Genomic DNA, 24,645 nt, shown 5'->3' with positions numbered 1-24,645 from the left:
GTTTCCAGTATTCAGTAAATATTTTAAGGTTTCACAGGCTCAAGCTAAGTTTTATCTGACAGATCTTAAGTGCTTTTCTTGAAAGGTTTCTGGAAATGTTTTTCTGACTGCCACACTTTTCCCTTTTCATTCTCTTTGCTTCCCTGTCGCTTTATTTTCCACAAACAGGTGTTCATTCGCTCCATCAGCACAGTGTTCAATAGCGGCAGCAGAAAGTACTTAGTGATCTAAAAGAGGGAGCAGTGGATTTTGACATAATCCTGTTTGGGTTAGAACAGACTCCTAAATAAACTACTGCAATGGGACACCACTGTTTACTAGCAGTGAGAGGATTGTATTCAAAGTGTAGCAGTACCATTGTGGTTTCTGGAGTCATTCATCTGTGATGAGCCAAAACAGAAAGCACACTTACATCTATTGTGTTCTCCAGTGACAAAAGAAGGTGTTTTTGTTTTTCTTAAAGGATTTGTAAGCATAAATTAGTTATATCACTCATTTAAGGTAATAAGCTAGTCTAATACTATAGTGAGGTTTTAGTGCAAAAACGTGTGATTATTTAAATTATGGCCTGACCTGATCTGACAAAATAAAAGCAAAATATATAAATAAAATCTATCACTAAATGCTTAATGTTTTATTGCATTTTAATTTATTAACATATATAGCGACACAGTGGTATTACATGCATGTCACAGAATGTGGAAATACTCAGATTTAATTAAAATTATAGTATAATACATTGCCATTCACTTTATACTTAAAAAAAACAAACCCTACTTTTAAATTGCCATCAACATTTAATAAATGTAAGTAACAGAAAAGTGTAAGCAGTGAAGATAAAAACATAAAAACAGATGCAGATATTGCTTTTTAAAATTCTTATTCCATCTAAAAACCTAACCTACACTTTGGACGTGCACAATAACTAATACAGCTCAATCACTGACATCCCAGTAGACAGTTTGGTGTTTTATGCTAGTACTAGCTAGCTTGTTGTAGTCTAGCATTTACTGAATACATAGAAACTCAACATTATTTCCAGCTATAGATTCTTGGCTTCAAAACCAACTGATAATTCATAAAAGCAGTTTGCTGGAGCTATAAAAAAGAATGCACAAGAAAAAAAGAAGAGTGAGAGGACACAAATAAATACAACTAAACGCATACTGTAAGTAAACTAAAAGTAAAGTAAAAGGGTTGTTTCTCTAAAATACCATCTGTAAATTTTAAACGTGTAACTGATCAACAAGTCCAAGTCCACAAGCCTTTGGGTACATGTCCCTCCCCCACCATCTTCTCAGCATGCACACACCAAAACTTTAGACTGAAGGCACACGCACGTTGACCTTGAGGGTGTTAGCTGTGTTGACATTTGTTTGGACAGTGCTTCAATTCCTCAGACTGCTGCAAGGTCACGTGGCTTGACATCAAAGAAAAGAATTTCTTCCTGGGCGACACTGAGAGCTCCGGTGTTTATTCTAAAACTGACTGCCTCCCTGTCTGTGTTTCTGTCTCTGGCAATCGCTGCTTCATCCCTGCCTGCCTGTCTCATTACCTGTGCACAATATCTGCACAGCTGTTGTCTTAAGACTGTATGTTCCCGTGGAGTTCTTTTTCTTTTAAATATTATTATTATTATTTCTTTTAGCTTTTGGCAGTAGATACCCACACACAACTTTAGTGCAGAGAAAGCTTTGACAGTGATTTAACATTTGTTTGGTGCCATGCGTATCGTCAGCCTGCTGCCTGGTAATGTAGAGTGACTGGACCTGGCCGGTTCTTCTGTACTTTTCACTTCAATGCTATTTAGCGCAAAATGGTGATTGCTCTATTTAACTCCATTTTAAGCAAATTTAGTTTTATTTGGTAACATTTCTTTAAACCACAGCCAGACGAAATGTTCAGAAACACATTGTGGTTTGGAGTGATTTCCACCTGTTGCTTATAACTCGCCGTGTTCATCTTCACGCTACAAATCTGGTCAAGATGTGGGGTTTTGTGCTTTGGTTACTGGCTGCAGATCAAATACACACAGACACCAGAGATGATTAGAGATTAGAAGTAAACAAAGTAAGAATACTGTAGTTAAACTGTGCAGCATATCATTTAAAAAAAAAAAAAAGGTGCAAAAGAAAAGATCTGACAGGGAAACTGCTGTTCGGACTAAGGCTACGTCCACACTAGCCCGGATAGATTATTAAACGGCGTTTTCGTCTGATTTCAGTGATTTCAAACGAAAACGCATTAGTGTGGACGTAGCCTAAACATTCTACTTGCGAGATCTACATTTAATAGACTGATTGTCTTGTCACAGTGTTGGAAGCACCAAGCTGTGCATTCACCAGAGAGCAATTCATGTGCATGTTTAGCTTTGAGGTTTTCCCCCCAGGGATGTTTTGTTTTGATGTCTTCCACTGCAGCTAGATGAATGGACACATGGAGAGCTGGGGGGGAGGAGGGGACCGTTGGACATGTTAAAGGACACCTGTGGGGCTTTGTGGGCCTCCCATGATGGACGGGGGGTTCCGCTTCAGGTGGCAGTAATTTCTCTACACCGTAGGGAGGGGTAGTGGGGTCAGGTTGTGTGTGTGTGTTTTACGTGTGTGCGTGTGACTGCCTTTGTCACCGGGGGATCAGTCTGTGAGAGGTGATTTCAGTTTGTGTTTGTGCTTTTTCCAACCCGTTTTCTTAACTGTCTTTTAGTGTATTTATATACACTGTGTTTGTGTGTTTGTGTACACAGGCCCATCAAAGAATAATTGCTTCAAATACCACTGGGAACACCACACAGATCGTGACAGTCTCACCCACAACTAATGATTATGTAAATATGATAGCCATCTGTAGACTTGATTGTGTGTGTGTGTGTGTGCGTGTGTGTGTGTGTGTGTGTGTGTGTGTGTGGGGGGGGGGGGGGTGTTCTGCCTAATATATTGTCTTATCATGTGGAGATCAGCTGTTAGACAAATGTGGCATTGTTGAAGACCAAAGTAGAGCCATTATGTGCATGTGTGGTTGTGTATGTGAAGTCGGGCTAGTTCAGGGCTTCATCTATTCTCTGCACCTGATACTGAGCTGGATCACTTGGTATTTTAGATGAAAAGACAGCAGCTTGTTATTAAATGTCACAGGCCGATCTTCTAGAATAACCAATAATGTTGCAACAGCTCACCTACTCACACACATAGACACACACACACACACACACACACACTACACATAGGTATCTTTTTTAACGTACAAGAGAAAATGATTAAGACAGACCACAGCAGCAAGAACTACAACAATGTAATCCCGTAAGAGGTGGTGACTCTAAACCAGTTTCCTCTAGTGAGGAATTTGATCGGAGTTGGCTGAACACTTGACACCTCATTGTCATGGCGTAAACACAAAGTGATTAAGTTTGTGAACTGATTGTGCTCTACACCTGATTTAGTGTAACATGCAGACAACAGTTATATGCACGCACATGCCAGAGCATGGTACAACTTAAACTCACTACAAACTTTGTTAGGCACACCTGTTCAACTGCTTGTTAATGCAAACATCTAGTCATCCGGTTCCATGACAACCACTTAATGCAATTGGACCTGTAGACATGGTGACGACAACCTGCTGATATTCAAACAGAGCATCATATCAGACTAGTTTCTTGACTCATGATGGTGATTTCACTTGACTCAGATGGCCTCCACAGTCATCAATACTATAAGCTCTATAATACTATACAGTAGTGATTCTGTTATTGAACTCATGTATCCACTTCCGCAGACAGGGTTCCGACCTTTAAGTTATACAATATTATATAACGGCATTTGCAAAATGAAAAAACACAATTAAATGATTTGCAAAGGTCATGAAATCAATATTTTATTCCCAATAGAACACAGAAATGCCTCTGCAAATCGCTATCTTATCATGGTGGAGGGGTCTGTGTGTTCAAGGCACCCCAGGGGCTATGTTGTCCGTGGGCTTTTGCCCCCTGGTAGGGTCTCCCATGTCAAATTGGTCTTGGGTGAGGGAGCAGACAAAGAGCGATTCAGAAGACCCCTATGAGTAGAACATCAAGGGTACAGTTCACCCTGCCCAGAATATGGTTCCCAGGGCCCCACTCAGGAGCCAGGCCTGGGGATGCCTTAGTCCATGGTGCCCAGCCGGGCACAGCCCAAAAAAGGGAAATGGGCCCATCTTCCTGCAGGCCCACCACCTGCAGGAGGTGCTGTAGGGGTTGGCTGCATTGTGTGCCAGGTGCGGAGGTGCTGGTGGACCAATCATCACAGAAAACATATCAAATATTTAAACTGAGAAAATGAACCATTTTAATAAAATGGCCTGATTTTGAATTTGATGCAACAACACATCCTAAAAAATTTGGGGCCGGGCCATGCTTACCACTGTGTAGCCTGTCCCATTCCTGACTGATATAGGATTCGAGCTATACATCATTTCTATTTGGTCATGGTTATATTCATGTTTCATGATGCACCAAAGGTTTTCAGTTGGTGAAAGGCCCGAAGTGCTGGCAGACCATTTCAGCACATCGATGCTTTTACTGCAAAGCCATGTTGTTGTGAGAGGCGTTTACTGCCATCAAATTAAAATAATAAAATAGTTTTCATAAAATAGTAGAATTTCTCAATTTAAACATTTGATACATTTTGTGGTTATTAAAATGAAATGTTTGTGATATCTAAAACTCATTGCACTCTTCTTTTATTTACATTTTACACATTGTCCCAACTTGTTTGGATATGGGATTGTAGATTTTCTAACAACATATACTCGTGTAGAACTAAATATACTTTACTCTGACTTCATCATAAACTCAAGTCTGGGTTTCTAAAAGGGCTCTCCAGCTGTACCCTCTTTAAACACATGCTTTACTTATCTGTAGCTGAAAAGCTCTGTTATTTATAAGCACATAACAAGAGAAGCTGTCTCTGCCATTTGCTGAACAGATGTGTGATTGATCTTCAGATCAGATTCTTTTCTGCAGTAATATTTAGGATTTTGTGCTCCCTTTTAATGTCCGTTGTCTTTCACCCATGCAGCACTGTCAATCAGTTACAAAACTGATTTGAGCAAACGAATAGTAATACTAATAACATTAGATCACCTTTAGTCAAAAGCTGTTCACTTCGCTATGGCAACAAATCAAGCTAAGTGTTTTTCATTGTGTCAAAGTGGTGGATTCTCTATGTAGTATGCGTGACATATGTGGAAACGCATACTCTCACTGCACAGCCACCAAAGGCAAAAACAAATATTTTACAGGCTCTGTGTGCAACAAATAGACTCCCACTCGTGATGAGCATGTGTTAAAGTGACTAGTTTGGAGTGCAAAGGCCATTCTTGGAGGTCAGAGTGGCAGAGTTGTTTCATTCACAAAATAGGTCCTCTTTTACAAACTATGGGTTAGAGGTCAGCAAAGGCGAGGGAGAAAGAAGAACAGAAACATAAAGAAAAGTAGGTGTGGGTCAAGGTTTGGGGAACAGAGGCTAGTAGACATTAGCATTCATGTTTTCTGATAGCTGGCAGGTAGATGGGGCAGACTGTGTAACACACACTGTTGTCACAATGTTCTTTGTACTTTGTCCACAGCCACTGATTGACCTACATGTATAAATGTAGTACATGAGTGTAAATACTTGTGCTGGAACTCTGTGAATGAATTGATGAATGCTTGTTTTGTGTGTTAGGTATTTTTGCTTTTTTCCCATACATAAAGGGCCCATGGTGGTCATATGAGAAGCTGCGCTGAACTTACGGATCCTTAAATAGTGGAAGCACTATATTTGGGAGCTGGACCGAGGCTTCTGACCCTAACACTGACCCCACACCTGCCTAATATGTGTGCCAGTGGACATGGCTGGAGATGGATAGAGAAGGGGGAGATGCAAATGAATGTTTGTCTCTGTGCTTTGTGTGTCCGCTTCCCTTTTGTGTAGCGCATAATGGATTTTGAATGTAACTAACATTCGGATGCAAAATATTTCACAAATAAAAATGAAAATGAAGTAAGTAATTGCTTGTCACGCTTATGTTGTCATTGACGTATGTGTGTTTCAAAGACAAACGTGTAAATGATCAATGCTTTGGCAGCTGTCAGGGCGTATTAGTTTACTGTGAAATTGGCCACTAGATTTGGATTTTTTTAATTTACAAAGTTTCTCAACATATGGTAAAGTCACCATTTTAATAATCCACACTTCTTCACACACTGAAATATCAAAGGCAAACATTTTTTAAAGAAAGTAAAAGTAGCTGTTGCTGTTATTATTGTTTGTAGCTATAGTAGTATTATTAGCAGAGGAAGTATAAGTTTTTAATGCTGATATAATTTGATATTTTACATATAGAGTTTTAGCCATCTGTGTCTCTAAAAAGTGGAAAACAATGTGTCTTCTAGCTGACATTCATTTTATTATTTTAACTTGCAAATTTGATAAATTGAAAGCGTAGTCACACAGTATAATGCAGGATATCCAATTAGCCCTATAGCGTTAAAGTCCTTTCTGTATCTACATATGATCTAATGATTGAATCATTCACTAGTTCATTTAATTATTGATGCTGCATATAAGACTGTTCCAATGGAATTTTAAATTTGTACATTTTTTACCGTAACTTTTGTTGATTTATGTGTGTGTGCATTTCTGTATCAGCCGTCACCGTCAGCAAATGCGTGACCGGTCCCTCAGTTCTGTATTTAGACCTAAAGGTTCAAGGGTCAGAGGTCATGAGTTGGTATGAATGACTGCCTGTTATCAGGTGGCGAACAAAGAATGTGTATGTGTGCATGTATTTAAGAGAGAGAAACGGGAAACAAAGCGTGACTGAATGACAGAAGGAATGAGGCAAAAAAAAGGAAACACACAAGTTAGAGATGGAAACATGCAGGCGAGCAGCATCAATGAGCTTTTCCAAATGTTTTCATCTTTTTCAGTTCCCTGGATGTTCTCAAGTTAAATGCAGTTTTCCTACATTATTTTAAAGTATATTATATTGACAGTGTATAGCATAAATCAGAGAAACATCTGAAATAAGAGACAGCAATATAGAACGGACAACCGTGAGTTCAACATGTTAAAAGTCTGTAATCCTGCCTTGTCACCTAAGACTGAAAAAAACAGACAGTTTAAAAATGTGGGGTTTTAAAATAAACTATCATGAATGCAAGTAGTTATATGGACACATTGCCTTTCCTCTGTGTTTCTCACTCTGTGTCCCTTTTCTTTACTTTGACTGTTTCTAGCTGATTCAGCCCCTTCCACCCTTACCCTCTCAACCCCTTTCCCCATCGTCTGTTTGTCTCCCTCATTTCATGACTCCCCCCTTCTTCTTCTTCTTCTTCTTCTTTTTTTTTCTTTTTTTTTGCTGCTAATTGCCACCCCGTTGTAGCATCCCGGGAGCTGGGAGCTCATTAATTGGTGAAGAGGAGACAGGTGGCGCCACTATGTTGTGATGCTTCTTGTTATTTGTGTGCGTAGGTTTATTGAGTTGATGCTGTGTTTGTGAGTGCACATTAGTTTGCATGAGCTTGTCCTTGTTTGTGTGTTTATAGTCTTGTGTGTGTGTGTGTGTGTGTGTGTGTGTGTGTGTGTGTGTGTGTGCGTGCATGCGTGTATGATTCCTATGAGGATGTGACTGTGTGTGCACGAGTTTAAACGAGTGTGTGTGGTAGCACTGCTTGTTAGCGGCACTGAGCCCCTTCTCACTGTAATCTCTTTGTTTATGCAGTGCGAAAAGGGCCTTTCAGGGGCATGAACTCCCCACGCTCTTATCCCACTGCGCCTCTCACCCCAAGCAGACCCTCATGCCCCACCACCACCCTTCCGACACCAGCTTTGCTCCCACCACCTCCGTCATCTGACTCAACCCCTGCCCAACACTGTGTCCCCTTGTCCTTGCTTCCTGTCTAACTTCGTTAGCATTCAAATCATAAGCCATACGTTCTGTGAGAGATAAGTCAGGATTCACAGAAAAATACTGCCTGGCACCTTATTCTTACAAACTGTAAATCAAAATCTGTTGAGTTTACTTCAGTTGCTCAGACCAGCTCTGTCAAAGAAGTCGGCATCTCATTTTTATACCTTTTGGTATTTAGAAACAGAATATAAGATGGGTAGCTCTGCAACCGTTGCAGGGAATTATTGATCTTCAAGCAATTTGCTTCACTGAGCTCACTGCACACACGCCGTAACCTCAGCAGGCATAGGACACCAGTATGTGCCTGTTTATAATATCAGCAAAGCCACTGCATATACGCAGCATATAGCATTTGAAAAAGGGCCATCCTACTTTTAAAGTACATTTGCCAAACCAATTTTTGGTAGTAAGCTGACATTCACAGTGAATGAGCTCCAAGTGCTGGTATAAAATAACAATAATCTCTAACCAAAATAACTCCAGAATACTTAGTTTAAAATCCCTTAAAAACAAAAGTGTTGCTAGTTGCCCGAGTAACTGCCAGCGTTGTTTCTATTAGATTTTTACTAGATTCAAATGAATTGGTCATGCTCGATTTAGATCGCTAAATTCAACCATAATCTGGTCGGTTAATCACACTTAACAGATAAGAGAAAATCACAAAAGTTTAAAGCTGGTTCAAGCTTTGCCACTGAATGCTTTGGCAATAAATTCCCACTCATTCGTAACATCATTAGCTGCTTCCATGTTCTTTTTCTTTATCTTTCTTCTTTTATCCTGCTTTCTCTATTCAGTGTCTCTTTTAATCAAAAAGAGTCTTTAATCAAAAGTATTTTCTCCCTTCATTCTAACCCTGACCTCTGAACTTGCTCTCATTGCTCTCCTTTGAAGTCTTCAGTAAAAAAACTATTTTGAATCGCTGGCAGCATGTATCTAATTGTTTGGTAAAGTCTGTGAGGAAGAGTGATTACACAGCATTAGTGCTTTGCCTAGCAGACGGTTTTATCAGGTGGTCAAATGGTGGCCTTTTGGCAGGTCTAGAGAAGCGGGTGTCATAAGCAGTGATCTGTGAATAAGTGCGTTTGTGTGTGTGTGTGTCTGGACTGGTGTACGTGCTTTTATATCAGTATGTGTCCCTGTGTTCGTGCAGGTGTCGGGGTCACGGGCAGTTTGTAGGTTAGCCCCCTGCCCCTGGTGTCACTATGCTCTGTTTGGCCCTAAACAACCACTAATACGGGACTCTTCTCTTCTCTTCTCTTCTCTTCTGGCAGGTATAAGTATATGCAAGGCTGGAAGAGAGGGGGAGTAGGAGAAAACAACTGTGAATAGGACCAGCCACAGAGGCTGAAAGGTTTTATTGGGCTATGCTATTCTTGGCTGGAGAAAACAGTTGTCATTATCCAAAGAACCACGTGTAGCTCTTTTATTAGCCTAAACTCCTACATAATTTGGGCAAAACCAGGTTAGTTCTACAGGGTAATTATAAACACTAGATCCCTGTGTTTTTAAACGAGTGTTTTTGGAATCATGGAAAGTATTAGTATATTTATGACAAAGGGAAATAAAACTAAGAAACTTAAAGAATTTGGATTATTTCATACATACCCGAAGACACTATCTTCCCTTGGTTGATAGCTATTGCAACTACATTGCAATAGCAACAGGCATATGTGTTCTCTATAGCTGATTGAACTGCTGTTGAAAGTTTCCATGCTATGCCTCTCTCTCATAAAGGCTTTTGAATTTAGTGTACTGTGCAAAAGTCTTGGAATAGCATTATTTGTTTTAGTTTATTTGGAAAACTGGAAACAGGTGCAGTGATTTATTGAACCATGTGTGAACACTCATGAAAATACAATATATGAGTCAGCAGCACCAAGTCTTCCCAGTCTTTTCTTTGGATTTTTGATGCCTTTTGTTACGTGTTTTGTCAAAACAATCTCACAGCGCTTCAGTGATGTTTTGTCCCGGGGTCTGGGGAAGCCATTTAGCCTTTTCTCTGCATTGGCAGTGTGTTTGCGATCATTGTTATGCTGAAAAATAAAGCCATTGCCAAACAGATGCTTTCCAGATCAAAAATCAGATGGTACTTTCCTGCATTCATGATTGAATTTGACAAGATTTTAAAAACGGCTCCAAACCATGATGGAGCCTCCACCATGTTTTACATATGGCTTCTTTTGTCCTCCAATTGTTTTCCTCCAAATTTTTTTAAAGACACACTGCACACTGTGGTATGCCTAGATATGCCTAGTTCTCAGCTAATAGTACTTTGTTGGCACAAAAATCATTTTTTATGCCTGCCAAACAGTATTGTTTGGCATTTTTTAAAGATTCCTAGCAACATGTTCCCAATAACAAAGAAGCTAAACATTTACAAGTTACCAACAACTCTGGCTATTAGGCACAATACTGACTTATCCCTGGGGTTAGACATACACTGAAAATAAGTGAAAAAGCAGTCAATGTCCAAAAGAAAACTGTGAAAGACCTTCAGCTAGGAGAGGTACCACTGAAGACCAATTGGGAAATCTGCCTCCTTGGCAGTATATAAAGAGAAAGAAAAATAAAAATGGCACAAGACACGTGCACAGTGCCTTATATAAAATAGGTTAACATGTTTGTACTGCTGACAAAGATTGCTGTTTCACTACAATAATCAAGCTGTAACTAAAATGTGAGGAGAGTGTGGAGTTGTTGCCGGCATGCTTGTTGTTTTGGATAAAATGCTCTAGCGTGACACACAGTAACTCGGAGACATCTGCACTTTTAAACCGAAAACCAAAGAGATGCAAACAGAAGCTAAGCTGAGGATAAAGAGAAAACAGCACTTTCAAAACAGATGCCTCAACTCAAGTGTAACCAGAGGAAGCAGGTGCTTGACTGCATCTAAACAGAATCACAGAGGCTTTCCCTGCTGTAAGGTAGTAGTCATCAGAGTTTGACTTTCTGCGGTGTTGCACTGAGAGCTGAGATGCACTCGTTGCATAATTAATGTTAACAATCCAAGTTAGCAGTGCCAACCAGATGAAGAAAATTCTTCAAAGTCTGATCGCATTTCCAGCTAGAGCTGTATCAGATATTTTATGTGACAGATGGATAAACAAGCAGAGGCCAGTCATTGTGGGGAACAAAAAAAGTGTTGGTGGGTGGCTGCAGATTGTGTTTTGCAGTATTTAGCAAGCTGTCTCATTTATGAATCAGAAAAAGTAGGCAGCAAAAACGATCCCACGAAGCAGGTGGGAAAACTCAACTCTCCTTTTTGCTCCCACTCAGGAAGTAGGTCTTCTGGTTTCTGTGTGCATGTCTACCTTAGCAAGACAAATTTAACATTCCACCCTTTTGGCCAGTTAGTTCCTCCTCCCAGCACCCTTTCCTGTTCCTCAAGGGATTGGTGGGGTCTGGGGGTGATGGTATGTGTGCGAGGGAGGTGGAAGGTGGGGGATTGCTTATTCTAGACTCACAGTTTGTGTGTGTGTGTGTGCATGTTTCACCTTCTCTTATAAACGACATCCTATGATTCCTATTTTGCTTATTTAGCTGTTTCCTATTAATCAAAAGTGTCTTCACTAACATTTAACATCAAAGTAATATTCGAGGCTTTCATTCTTTCTTTGCGTGCTGTGTGCCTAAGTGCAAAATAACAGGACATTAATCTTTCTGAAATACTCTAGAAAAACATTGTTTGCTACATAGTTTGACGGTACACGTGGGCATTCATCATGGATATATGCAAAAGAAATTAAGAAAATAATTGAAATATTTATGATATCATGATTACAGTTGTGGATACCTAATACTCCGTCTCAGTTTTCTTCTACCTCGCCCTAATCACATATCCCTTTCAGTGATTTTATGGCGGTTGTAAAGTGATACAGTGAGTGGTTTCACAATGACAATAACATGCTGTAAAACCCAATTCCCAGTCTATCATTAGGCTTTCATTAAGTTTAAGTGGCCCAACACCTAACTCTCTGTGATGTGTGAATGTGTGTTTTGTGTTACTTGTGCTGTGAGGGTATAAACTTGTTTACACAGTCACCTTAGGGGACTTGACTTCCTTTTGGAGAAAAAAAAAAGCAAAGGCTCATAATAAGGTTTAGGTTAAGCATAGTTTGGCACAGACTCCCTGCTGACCATCCAAAACCCACATGACCAGATTTCTAGCAGAAAACATGAGACACAGACGACAATCTTGAAGTGGTGTATGTTATGAGGATCTTTTTCTAAAGTTACCCAATTAGTTTAGTTCACTAAACCTAACCGTGCTAGACAGGAAATGGAAAATAATATACACTTCCTTGCCATATAATTAGTTAGACTTGTTTAAGTGCTTGATAATGCATATATTTAATCAGCCAATCAAACTGTAGCAATTCATTTGCACATTCAAGCATGCAGACATTGTCAAAACGACCTCCTATAGTTTAAACTGAATGGGGATGAAAGGTGTTTTCAGTGACTTTGAATATGGCTTGGTTGTTGGTGCCAGACAGGCTTATCTACTGAGATTTTACCACAGAACCGGGGTTTACAGAGAAGTGTCTGAAAAATGGACAGAAACCCAGTGAGTAGTTCTCTGGGTGAAAAGGTCTTGTTGATGTCAAAGGTCAGAGAGGAATAGCCAGACTGCTTTGAACTGATGGCAACAGCAACTCAAATAACTACTTGTTACTACCAAGGTGTGCAGATGAGCATCTCTGAATACGTAACATTGTGAACCTTGAAGTAGATGGGCTACAGCAGCAGAGGACCACATTGGGTGCCACTCCCTTCGGCTAAGGTCAGGGATAGGCTACAGAAGGTTGGCTAAATCTTGCCTGGGTCCGACCCAGCATATCTAAAAAATTGGCCAGTGAGTGTAAAGGAAAATAAATCTTTATAAAAAAAAAAATCCTGTCTGGCAGGATCTCACTAAATGGAAAAAATTCCTACTAGCATCCGACATGCAGTTCAGGGAGGGAATAAATATCTTATTTGTGGTTGGACAAATACTGGTTATAGTTATGATTTGATCAAGTGGTAATACATTGAGTGATCTAAACATCTGAAGTGATCTAAACATCACTCTGTAACTGCTTACTAAATAATATAAAATAATATATTATTTATTTTATCTTTCCATATTTGTGGGGGAAAAGGGGTTCTTCAGTGCCGCAGAGGTATTTTCCCATAAAGGTGAAAGGTCAAACAAGAACAAATTAGTGTTGAGGACAGAGGAGGACCTGACAGGCTTTAGTTTCTTTCACTGCTTCATCAACATCTCCCTGAACTCTGTGTTACTCCTCGTGTCCTTATTCCTCTCACCAATTCCTTGGCCCTAGGATGACTTTTGTTGGCTGTGTTTGCGACAGGAGCAGGAAATCATTTTTCACTGGTGAGTTTGTGTTGTTTAAGTCGGGGTGAAAAGGCTTAGCATCACCTGTAATTTGCAGCCCTGTTGCTCCATCCTTAATCATTACCTTCCTATCCTATTTTGCACACAGCACTTCATACATTCCTTACAGACCATTTTAATCATGTCTTCCCTACTTGTCTTGATCAAATTGTTGCTAACTGCAGTGCTTTGTTTGAACATTTTAAAACTAAAACAACAAATGAACTCAACTAAACCACCATTTAGGTTTCCCTCAGGCGAAGGAGCTGAGGGTACAAATGGACTGAAGGAAGAGGAAGTACTACCGCGACTCTCACACACAGCTCTCCCACATCTACAAAGGATTGCTATGTAAATGCACCAGTGAATAGGAGTGAATGGACAGACTTAAAGCAGATTATGTTAAACCTCTTGTTAGTTTAAAGACATGCTGAAGTGAATGGCTGGGGATTAGCAGATGTGCTGCTGTGCCACGGAGGTGTTTCACTAAAATGGATTTAATCCCCTGTCTTTTAGTCAGTTCACACATCAAATAAAGGGATAAATGCTTCTAAAAGTGAGCCAGGAAAAGGTAAGGTGGTTTTTAAATCCCAAAGAAATCCGAATGCGGAGACAATGTGTTTGAATAGGTATATGCAGAGTCGCAAGTATGCCAAGTCCATTTATATATTTGGAATTTGAGCCCAGACAGAAATTCCTACAGTAAGTGGCCTGTGAAAACCTTCAAGTCTTAACACCAACTTTAAAAAAAAGAAAGAAAAAAGAGTACTCTGGTAATCAGAAATTGACTCTTCTAACACTGTTGCACTGCTACACATTCAACTGTTTTAAAAAACATAGAACAACAATACTGTATAAATAATGTGTAATTTTTATTCCTATATCTAGTTAAAATTGCGTATCTACTTTACCCTCTATTCAAAATCGCTATGGATAGGTTTTTTTTCGCAGGTTGCCGGTCTGTCGCAGGGCTAACACAGACATACACACCCATTCACACTCACATCACTTATGGGCAATTTAGAATCACCAATTAACCTAATGCTACTAAATGCATGTCTTCGAACTGTGGGAGGAAGCCAGAGTACTCAGAGAGAACCCACACGGAGAACACGCAAACTCCACGCAAAAAGGCCTTGGCCTGATGGTGGATTCAAATCCACAACCTTCTTGCTGTGAGGCAACAAAGCTACATACAAAGCTGATACTTTCTGAACAACTACAATGAGGTCCATCTCACAGGATGCAATCAGAGAGGCAGAGGATGTCATATGTCATCTTTATCATCCTCAGCAGTCATTTCGTCATAGTATTTGCCAAAAGGCCAGTGATAGTCAAGGTCAATGGCGCGCAATTCCATGGTACCACAATATTTGTAGATCCCTAGTTATAGATGATGGGGGTACTCTTGATCTGATGACAGAAAGGCGAGGAGTGAGAAGAGTCTCAGTGCTAGAGACCTTCTATAAGATTAGCAACACGCTACAGAGATCTAGTTAACTTCACTCAAATTATAAAGCTGTTGTCTACATATAATGAGAGCTTCTGCAGCTCTCCTAGTTAATATAATTGTACCTTAGCAATATAAGTAATACCAGATTTTTATTTTCATCCTTAATCCTCATCAGTCCACATGACTGTTTTTTTTTTGCTTCCAAATATATTTATTGTTCTCCAGTTTTACAAGCAAAGGATGGATCCATTCTAAAATCTTTAAGCACACACTTTTAGACAAACAAACAGAAAGACAAAAAATGTAAAACAACAGTACCAAATAACACAGCACTCTACACTAGCTTTAACGCTTGGTTCTTTTACATTAATCCACTTTAGCAAGATGTTCTTCACTGCAGTGCAAGTAAGTACTAGAGTACATTCTTCAATTTCTTATTGGGATGGGTCTATCAGAGAGACCTCAAATAAGAAACTTTGGGTCCATCTCCATAATAATATCGGTATCTTTGCAGCTTATGACATTAGCAACGGCAATGAGTTAGGGTACCAATCTCTATCCAGCACATTGCTGGGTTGAAACTGTTTTAAGATTGGGAGATATATGCATTCTGTGTTAAATCTTGAACTGTATTGCTTTGGCATGATTACAAACTGAAAGTGATTTTAGCATATCTTTATATTCCCATTCACTGTCATTGATCTTAATAGAAAGAACCCTTTCTCATTTATCTCCAAGGTATTATAAAACCACGGGTGACACGGCAGTTAATAGTTTGCAGTTCTGGAGAGGCGATAGTTCAGGATTGCTAATTAAGATTGTGCAGTGCGATATATATAGAGTCCACTTGGCGAGGAGGAAACTTCTGAATTGTACCTAACAACTCATTAGATGTATTATTTGTTTCTAATTTCCGAGATCAGAAATTAAATGTGTTTACTGGCAACTTTCAATCCACCTCCTTTGAAGTGTTGACACTGAGAGCTACTGACAAGTGAAGTTGTTGTGTTATGACAGCTTGTCAAAAATGATGAAAGAGTGGATGCTGAATAAACTACTGACCCCAAGCACTTGCTGAGACTTATAATCTGAATGTGTAAAGGGGCCTGAACGCTATTAGCATACAAGCAGTCAGAATAAACAGTGGTCTCTGCATCAGATTTAAAGACATCTGAGCAACTCATTTGTGACGTAAAGTAGAAGTGTTGCTTGTATTTTTATGTCTTTAACCTCCTGTTATCAGTATAAGCCTTTTTTTGCTCTTAAATTTGAATTCCTCTAAATATCCCTTAAAGGTCAACTTCCTCCTTCTGTTATCTAAATTCTTCAAAAAAAGCTTTCCTCTAAAAGGCTTCAGACATCTATTATTCTTCCCTCTTCTCCCCTTTGTTTTTCTTGTCAGAGGCCTTTCTGTGCTTTTTTTCTCTCCCTTTTTTCTTACTGCTCATCCTTCGCTCATGACAGTCTCAGCCATTCATCATAGACCCAGCATGAGGGTGACACCAGTGAAGAATAGCCTCTGTGTGTGTGTGTGTGTGTGTGTGTGTGTGTGTGTGTGTGTGTGTGTGTGTGTCATGGAGCACTGGTCTACAGTACCTTTTAAATTAACAGCTTTTAAAGGGATCATACCTCAATCTGCATATGATTTTCTGTTCTCAAGCAAATCACCACAGACATTCATTACTTGCTGACACACACACAGGGCTTCACAGCTATTGGGGATTGGGGGCAAATGCTGTCACAGTTTTTTAAAAGGCTTCCCGTGGTTAGACATGCTTGAAATGACATTCTGGTTCACTGGAGAAGGGGAGTGGGAAAAGGAGTGGAGAAGAGAAACACAGAAGTGGAGGGGGAGGGCAGCTAAGTTTGTTAGTTAAAAAAAAAAAAAACCTTGGAAAGAGTATAAATGGTAATAAAGAAAGCTGTGTGTCATTTAGGAATGCATGAAACGGGAGAAACTTTGCTGTGGCTTTCCAAAATGGAAAATGTTCCTATCTGGAATGGTCACTTCAAAATTTTGACTTTACAACCAAATCCAGGACTTCAGAAGTTCAGAAAGGGCAAAAAAAATGTATGGATTTTAGTCAAAAATCAGATCACTTGTAGCAAGAAAGACACCAACTAGATGTATTTGGTTAACTAATTGTCAAAATACTAATTGAAATATCAAGTTACACAAGTGGCCGCTTCTTATTTGCTAAACATCCCCAGCTCGGACATCCTGCTTCAAAAACTGAGACTGGATCTTCTCTTTCACATGAGAGGAAAATTGACAAGAACATTTATTACTGTTTGTATGGGAACAGGGCTTGAGAGAGGCAATGATGAGGGCAGACAGAAAGACGATAGGGCAGCGGCAAGGCAGGACGGTTTATTTGTGAAGTGATATTTTGCTCTCATTGAAGAGCGAGGGAGCCAGGCAGCCTATTGTTTGCCTTTAATGACCAACATGAACAAGTGTGAGAAAGAAAAGAAGTGCAAAGAACAGCGGCAGCAACAAAGAGGCAGATTAACATGAAAACAAAAACCCCCATCTATTTAACCTCGAAACTTCAATGTTCAGCATTTTGTGTTTTGAGGAGTAAAAAAAAAAAAAGCTGCCCATTCTGTGGTGTTTCAGGTCTGTCATATTTTCAGCTAAAAGCAAAGTGTTACCAGCACACACGCACGTGCGCTCTCACAAACACACACACACACACACGGTTTTGTCGAAAGCATGCCTTACAGGCAAGAGGATAGCTCTGGAAAGGAAATGGTCTATTAGAGTGTCTCAACCCATTTATTTATTAGTATAAAAGCTCCAGGCTTGGGTGATGTAATCTCTAACAGCTCCTTCAAAGTGTCTAGGCCAGCTACTTGAATAGCACGCCACTGTGTGAAGAGGTGTTTTGAGTAGCTTTTTGTAAATCTGGGATTCTAAAGCAGAATTCTTCGGAATGATAAACCCGACTCCAGCCGCGCAGACTTTGGAGTCGTCGGTGACACAAACCTGAGTGCAGTTTTATTCAAATGTTGTTTTGCATATGTTCGTTCCAGCCTGCTGAAGACCAAAGCTAAAGGTCAATGCCTTAGGCTCAAAACCATATGCATAAAGGGTGTCTAAGTACACTACAGGTTAGCCTGCCTATGTGTTAACATGAACAATTCAAATCCACTCTATTAAACCACACCTAAAGTAGGGCCTCTTCTATATACAGTATATTTTTTTCCCTTAATTATACTTGAAGTACTACACAGATTTATCCAGTACCTCCACTGTTGGCAGTTACTCTGATATTCAGCTATTCTCATATATTGACTGAACATACAATGGTCCAATTTTCCCATTTAGTCCATCCAAACGCACAACAATTAGGATCCGCTGCAATTGCATGAAAGGAAGTACATGTGGATGTTATATGATTATTATTTTTTTTAGTTCCTGCAGTTATCTGAAATGTATTGTTTGATCAATTGTAGTACTGCTTTATTGTTAGGTCAACACTTTATGTCAATCTCACCCTATTAACAGAGTCTATTTCCAAAACAAAGTGTAAACAGATATCTATAAGCCGTTAAAGGTGCAGAATCCCACAGATAGTGCTGCTTGTTTTCAATGTCCTCCTCACCCTCCTCCTACTTTTTTTTTCTAAACCCCATCTTGCTCCTGTCTGCTCTCTGCCCCTGTTTTCTTTCCACCCGTGTCCTCCCTCCCTGTGTGTGTGTGTGTGTGTGTGTGTGTGTGTGTGTGTGTGTGTGTGTGTGTGTGTGTATACGTGTGGAGAGAGAGAGGGCCAGCCCTCCCTACAAGGCAAGTGAAGTAAACTCCCCCTTTTTGTCTGTCTCTCTCCCTCTCTCTCTCAGCTGGGCTGCTACTGTCAGACAGGGCTGGGGGGACAATCATCTCCAACTGCTGCTGCTGTTGCCGGTGTGTTCTGTGTGGTGTGGACTTTCTCACGTTTCGGTGGACCCACACAGACACACACACATTCGCACTCACAGATTCAGGAGCTCGCATGCCTGATACTACCCCCGCCTCTCTTGCTACCCACTCTCTCTCTCTGGTGCATACATACGCACTGAGAAGGAGCGACGGCGTGTGAGCGGATCCCATCGCGTGGAGAGCGCTGAAGAGAGGAGACCAGAGAAGAGAGGAGACCAGAGAAGAGAGGAGCGGCGGCACACTCTTACCATGCCAGTGCAGGGAGAAAGGCTGAAGCGCTGTTTGTCTCTCTGCTTCTGGAGCTGGAGTTCTCTAGTATTGCTTGGACTGTTCTCTCTGCATGCGCAAGGACACGGTGAGTTACTGCAAACTTTCTCTGCTGACTGCTCCCTTGAACTTTTTGCTGTATTTAAGTAGCTGCGTGCTGAAGTTGCTCCACAACAGCTCATTACGTCTCTTACTCCCATTAATACTGTGAAGCATTCCCTTACAGTTTTTTGTTGTATACCAGTTTTTAACTTATTAAGTCTTGCGTCTTAAACCTGTGCTATACCTTGCCCTTCATTTTGTGAAAGCAATCCATGATGACAATCTGTTTTAAACGTTAAATGCAAATGAAGTGGACACGATCCCTAATATCTATAGTGTGTTGCTGTTTTTTCTGTGCGTTATAACTGATTTTCATGTCATTATGAAAAGGTTTTTGATAAGCACAGGGCAGTGTTTTGTCTCTTCCTTTGGGCTGTGATTTTGAAACGAGAAATTTGATTCGACACATTTTCAAGCAAGTCTATGATTTTTAAATTCGCATATTTAACACATGCACATGAATGCTGCTGAAGCTAATATTCAACCAGCGGCTTGTGATGCAAAAACAAGAAAGATGTTTAATGAGTGCATTTATTTACCAAAAGTATTCCCATTTCATGATTTATCACACCCCTTTCAAAGCACTCTATGCTGCAATAATAACTGAGTCATATGTCAGCTCATTTACAATATATTTGTCATTTTCTTCAAGCACACTGAGAAGTACATCCTCACAGAATGACACTGATGTTACACGCGCCGGCCACTTTGTCTGTGACCATGTTTGGTATCTCAACTGTGATTTGTTATGTGTTGGAGGGAGAACGTGTCAGATTCAAAACTCTGCTGCGTTTAGTGCCATCACACTTGTTTTTAAAGCTGCAGTAAGTAGAAATAAAGAGTCTGACAGGAGACGGTTCATTCGTCTTATTCAACAGTGCCTGAGTTTCATCTTCAAATCGAATTTGAACTCCAGTCTCCTAAGTGAAAGTCTTATGCTTAACTGATGGGATTACCACAAATTATTACATTTTCAGTCTTTATATTACCGCATTTATACTTCACTTGACCCTCTGCATGCCAGACTGAAAAGAAGTGCAGTTAACTCAAATCTGTGGACGTGAGCCAGATTTTCTAAAGCCTCAAGGAAGGTCAAGAAGCTATGGTTCGTCTAATTCTACTTCAATTACAACATCCTCAAATGTTATATTGAATTTTTTTTCCAGCGACAATAAAAAGGTGCTCCCTAGCTCAGCTTTAAGGGTTGACTCGCTGCCTCTGTTATTTTTCATGCCCTCTTCTAGGGTTAACTATAACAAGAGCATTTTGTAGATTTTCCTCCCAATCAGTAATTTAAAAACAAAGTTTGGTTTTCAAGAGTTTAAATGTTAGTCTTTCCACTGTTCAGTTAAACACAGAGTGTAGATTTGGACAGTGTTTCTAATGAATGATGGTGTCTGTGTTTATTTATCTATCTCTTTCTTTATTGTTGATCTATTTAAAGTCATTGTAGGCTATTTCAGCCGGGAGCCCTGAAGTTAAGCCAGCAAACGCTCATACCTCATGCTCAGTATGTTATGTGCCGAGGTCTTCCTGCGACCTCTGGCAGCAAGTCATCTCCTCTGTCTTGTATATCTTTCCTGTCATTGTCACTGGGTGGTTTTCCAGAAGCAGTCTGTGCCGAGCTCCCTCCTTCTGATTTACTCTCTTTGTTTTCAGGTGCTGCTTCATAATTTATAACTGGAGCTTTGGAAGGAATAACAGTTATTTTAAATATTATGTGCTTTTAAGGATGAAACTGCACACCTGAGTGCACAGGGGTGCAAACTGACAAAGTGTCGACATGTTTTAGATGCATGGTAACGCCGACTGCTCCGTCCAAGATGCCGCAGAACAGCTGCCAGCAAAGAAGAACTGTTAAATCTGACACAATGTTGGACCTCACCCAAGATTTCTTGTTTGTGTTATGCTCCTAGTTAGTCATTCACAGTGTGTGTTTTTTCTATTTGTAAGGCATTTGCTGAGCAAATCTTCAGTCCAGTTTTCATAAATCCTTCCCGGCATTGCCAGTATTTAGAAGCTAAAAGAATGAAAAATGACTATTTATATGTAAGCATTAGAACACTGCTCTGTGCTGAATAGCCTTTAAATTCTTAGCGTGTGAATTTGAGATGCTAGGATTTAATTCATTGTCTTATTTTATTTGCTGGCATCAGCAAAATTCACAGAATAAACAGAAACACAAAAAAGGGACTGTGCTGATCCAAACTGTCCAAACTGTATTCAGAAAGCATTTCTCCTGAGGCCTGTTAGTCACATTTATTGGCTCACGCGTAGATGACTGATTGGACCAGCAACAGGCCTATTCATCGGCTGACATACAGATGATTGATTGTCAATAAATTCAGCCGTGACTCAACAGGCAAACATTTGTCAATTAAAAGACGTTGTGAGACGGAGCGAGGTGGTTGTTATGTACAAGACTGTCTCCGTCTCCTTTTCTCTTTCTGTATCTTAATTTCCTCTGTGTATTGTCTTTGTTCCGTAACAACCCACAAATAACTTGGTAGACTGAATAGATGTCTAGACTTGGGATTCCTTGTTCATGTGGCCACAGGTGAGTAGTTAAGTAGTTAAATGGAGTAGTTAATTTTCTAAACAGCCAGTAAAATGCCTACTCTGTTGTGTCTGCATAAAAGTCACAGTTTGCCCTCTGGCATTTATACGCCATTGTCTGTGCGGTAAACAAATAGGTAACATTGTATTCATTATTGTCGAGTGGGCATAGGTAGTATAGGGAAATCACACTCTTATGCACACTTTATGAATCTCATACACACAAATCTTTTGTGACCTTCCACCTACACCAGGCTGCAGCCTTCAATGTGAGTTCTGGGAAGTGAGGAGCGAGCGTGATAGCTTACATTTCATTGTCCTTGGTGGAAATAAGCACGGCTGTATCAGTTTTCACAGTCAAAGCTCCGCCAGTTGCTTTGCTTTTGTCACTGCTCTCTAATGAGACTGTTGCTCTCTGTGGAATTTCAGGTGATATTTTATATATATATTTAATAAAACATTTACCTGGTTTTTGGCCAAGATATACACATCACACTTGCTGCCTGTGTTCTCGAGCTCCTAAGGATTTGCCATAGTTCTTTGAGTTTATTGTAAAAGTGACATACTTCATACTTACGGATTGCCCTGGCTGTTAGTTTTTGAGAAAATCAAAAGCAGTGAAAGAGATGATTCCCATCAACTCCAAGTGAATTCATTCAATTGCATTTAGGGATGCAGAGAGGGTCTCTCAAGATACTCTGCTCTGAGGAAGTCATTAGGCATTTTGGAATAAAACACAGCTTTAAAAAATAAGAAAAGAAGCACTTGAGATGTGACTCAGTGTACCGTGCTGTTAGTTGTGCTTTCCATTCCTCACCCTTAAAGCTTTCTGACAGGATGTGTTCTGTTCACGTGCAGAAAACTGATACCTCATTAGAACTACTGATGTCCTGACTGTAACGTTGAACCAGAGGGGGAACATTTTAGTGCTTGTTATTGGTTTTCTATTAGTATTTGTTTTCCCTTTGTCAATTTTGTATGTGGTTTTTTTCCCCCCTTCTTTTTCTTCTTCAGTTTGCACCAAAAACCATGGCCTGACCAGGCTTAACAACCTGGTACCCAGAAGACTAATGTGGTGATATTTGAGAATTTATTGTTCTACTATAAAAGTAATGACACAGATATGAGTCTCAAATACACCATTTTTGATACTGACACTTAAGGAGCCTGTAAGTGTTGGGCTACTCCTTTTAATCTTTGAATTCAGGTGTTTTCAGTTACATTGTCATAGATGTATAAAACCAAGCTCCTAGCCATGCAGTCTGCCTTTACAAACATTTGTAAAATACTGGGACATTCTATAGATCTCACTAAATTTGAGTGTGATACTGCAAATAGGATGTCACTACTGCAACAAGCCAGTTTATGAAAGTTCTTCTCTTGTAGATATGCTACGATCAACTCTAATTGGTATTATTGGAGAATTTAAGCATTTAAAAATTCCAGCAACTTGTTACTGAGTGCTGAGGTGCACAGTGGCAATGCTCTGCTGACTCAGGAGTTTCAAACCAGCAGCATCATCAGCACAGAAATTGTGTGCTGGGAGCTTCATAGCATGGGTTACCCTGGCTGAGCAGCTCCTGTAGCTGTAGTGTGTCAGTTACCCAGCAGTTCTGTGTATTCGGTTTGTGATGATGTTGTGATTAGAAACCATGTAATACCAATAAAAATCAGCAACTTCAAAGTAAAAAAGCAAAACTTTTCTCAGGTGAAGCAACTACCAGTGGTGTAATGCACAACATGGGTTGAAACTTGATTGTGGTAAAATGCATTAGAGGGTTACTCTCACCACCTGGAATGGCTGTTATAGTGGGTAACCATCAGCTACAAAGCAATGTGCAATAAGCAAATTGCATTATATTTGGATGGGGCTATAGCGCTGAGAAAAACGGAGGAAACAGTCATCTTAGAATGACCTCTGAAAGGTGCAGAAAGGGGAAGTGTTGAGAGTTTGGGATAGAGGGGTATTACATCCTGTAATGGATACAGATCCAGTAACTTCTATCCCAGTCAGATTACCGGTCTGGCGCTGACTTCTTAAGACACAGCTGGAGCAGGGGAAGCTGAGTGTGTGTGTGTGTGTGTGTGTGTGTGGGTGAGAGAGAAAGAGAGAGGCAGTGTAGAAAGAAAAGATAATTTTTATACAATAATAAGCACTGATATTATGCGAGTTTCAGCGAAATCCTACAAACTATTGCCGGAATGATTAGAACAGAAATTTGTATTAATAATCCAAAGACATATAATCACTTGTGCTATATATATTTTGCTTATTAATATAAATTTCAATGGGTGGCTGTTAGTAAATTCAGCATGTGGATGACAGCTAGGCATCAAATTACAAAACTTCTATCTTGGAAATCAAATTTGCTGCGCTTATGCGAGAAAAGCGTCTTTATACTCTGATTGTGTGAGTTGATCACTCTCTGCCCAACATGGTCTAACACAATAAAGTGATAGACAGATAACAGGTGAAGGGGAGTGGAGCAAAGGAAAGCTGGCTGTGACAACCTTAGTGCACTGGGACTATGAGGGCTTAGGGTTTTCCATGCACTCGCACTCCCTCCATGATATCCTGCCCTCCCAGTCTCACCACCTGGAACTATTTTTTGGATTGGGGAGGGCGAGCAGGGAGTGGAGAGGGTAATTGATCGTTGTTTGGGGCCTGTTACTTGAGTTCAGGCTTCTTAGAGATATTCAGTATAGAAGATTTGATATTGTTTAACATGAAGGAGAGGGTAAATGAACGTACGCAGAGAGAAAATAGTGATCCATGTCAATGTCAGTCTCAATAGGAAATCAGTGCCCGTCTTATATTTTAAGACATAGCAAGCTATTTTCACAAAGTTAACTGTATACTTCAATCGCTCCTTTTTCTGTTTAAAAACTAAACATTTTGTCTGAACCCTGTATACCAAAAAATTGTTGAGCTATTTCTAACTCGATCACTTTTTGAATCCTGTGTTCCTATCTGTAGCCTTATAACCTCATCTACAGGTTTACTTGTTTGAGTCAAGTATCTCGAACCTTTAAGGACGA

The 24,645-nt window shown here is 40.0% G+C and overlaps 1 protein-coding gene across 1 annotated transcript in view; it reads left to right on the top strand.

The window, feature by feature from the left end:
• The window catches only part of bmpr1ba (bone morphogenetic protein receptor type 1Ba), a 65,888-nt gene that overhangs the window by 23,896 nt on the left and 17,347 nt on the right, over positions 1-24,645 (top strand). Inside the window, exon 3 of the mRNA XM_035907355.2 lies at positions 18,603-19,036. Coding sequence (XP_035763248.1) covers positions 18,931-19,036 — 106 coding nt within the window. The 5' untranslated portion in view covers positions 18,603-18,930. The remainder of the gene's footprint in view (positions 1-18,602; positions 19,037-24,645) is intronic.

The sequence above is a fragment of the Neolamprologus brichardi genome, chromosome 12 (genome assembly GCF_056152115.1).
Source record: "Neolamprologus brichardi isolate AB-2024 chromosome 12, ASM5615211v1, whole genome shotgun sequence".
NCBI classification, from domain to species: Eukaryota; Metazoa; Chordata; class Actinopteri; order Cichliformes; family Cichlidae; genus Neolamprologus; species Neolamprologus brichardi.
The sequence above is the reverse complement of the archived record's forward strand: the minus strand, read 5'-3'. Positions and strand labels throughout refer to the sequence as shown.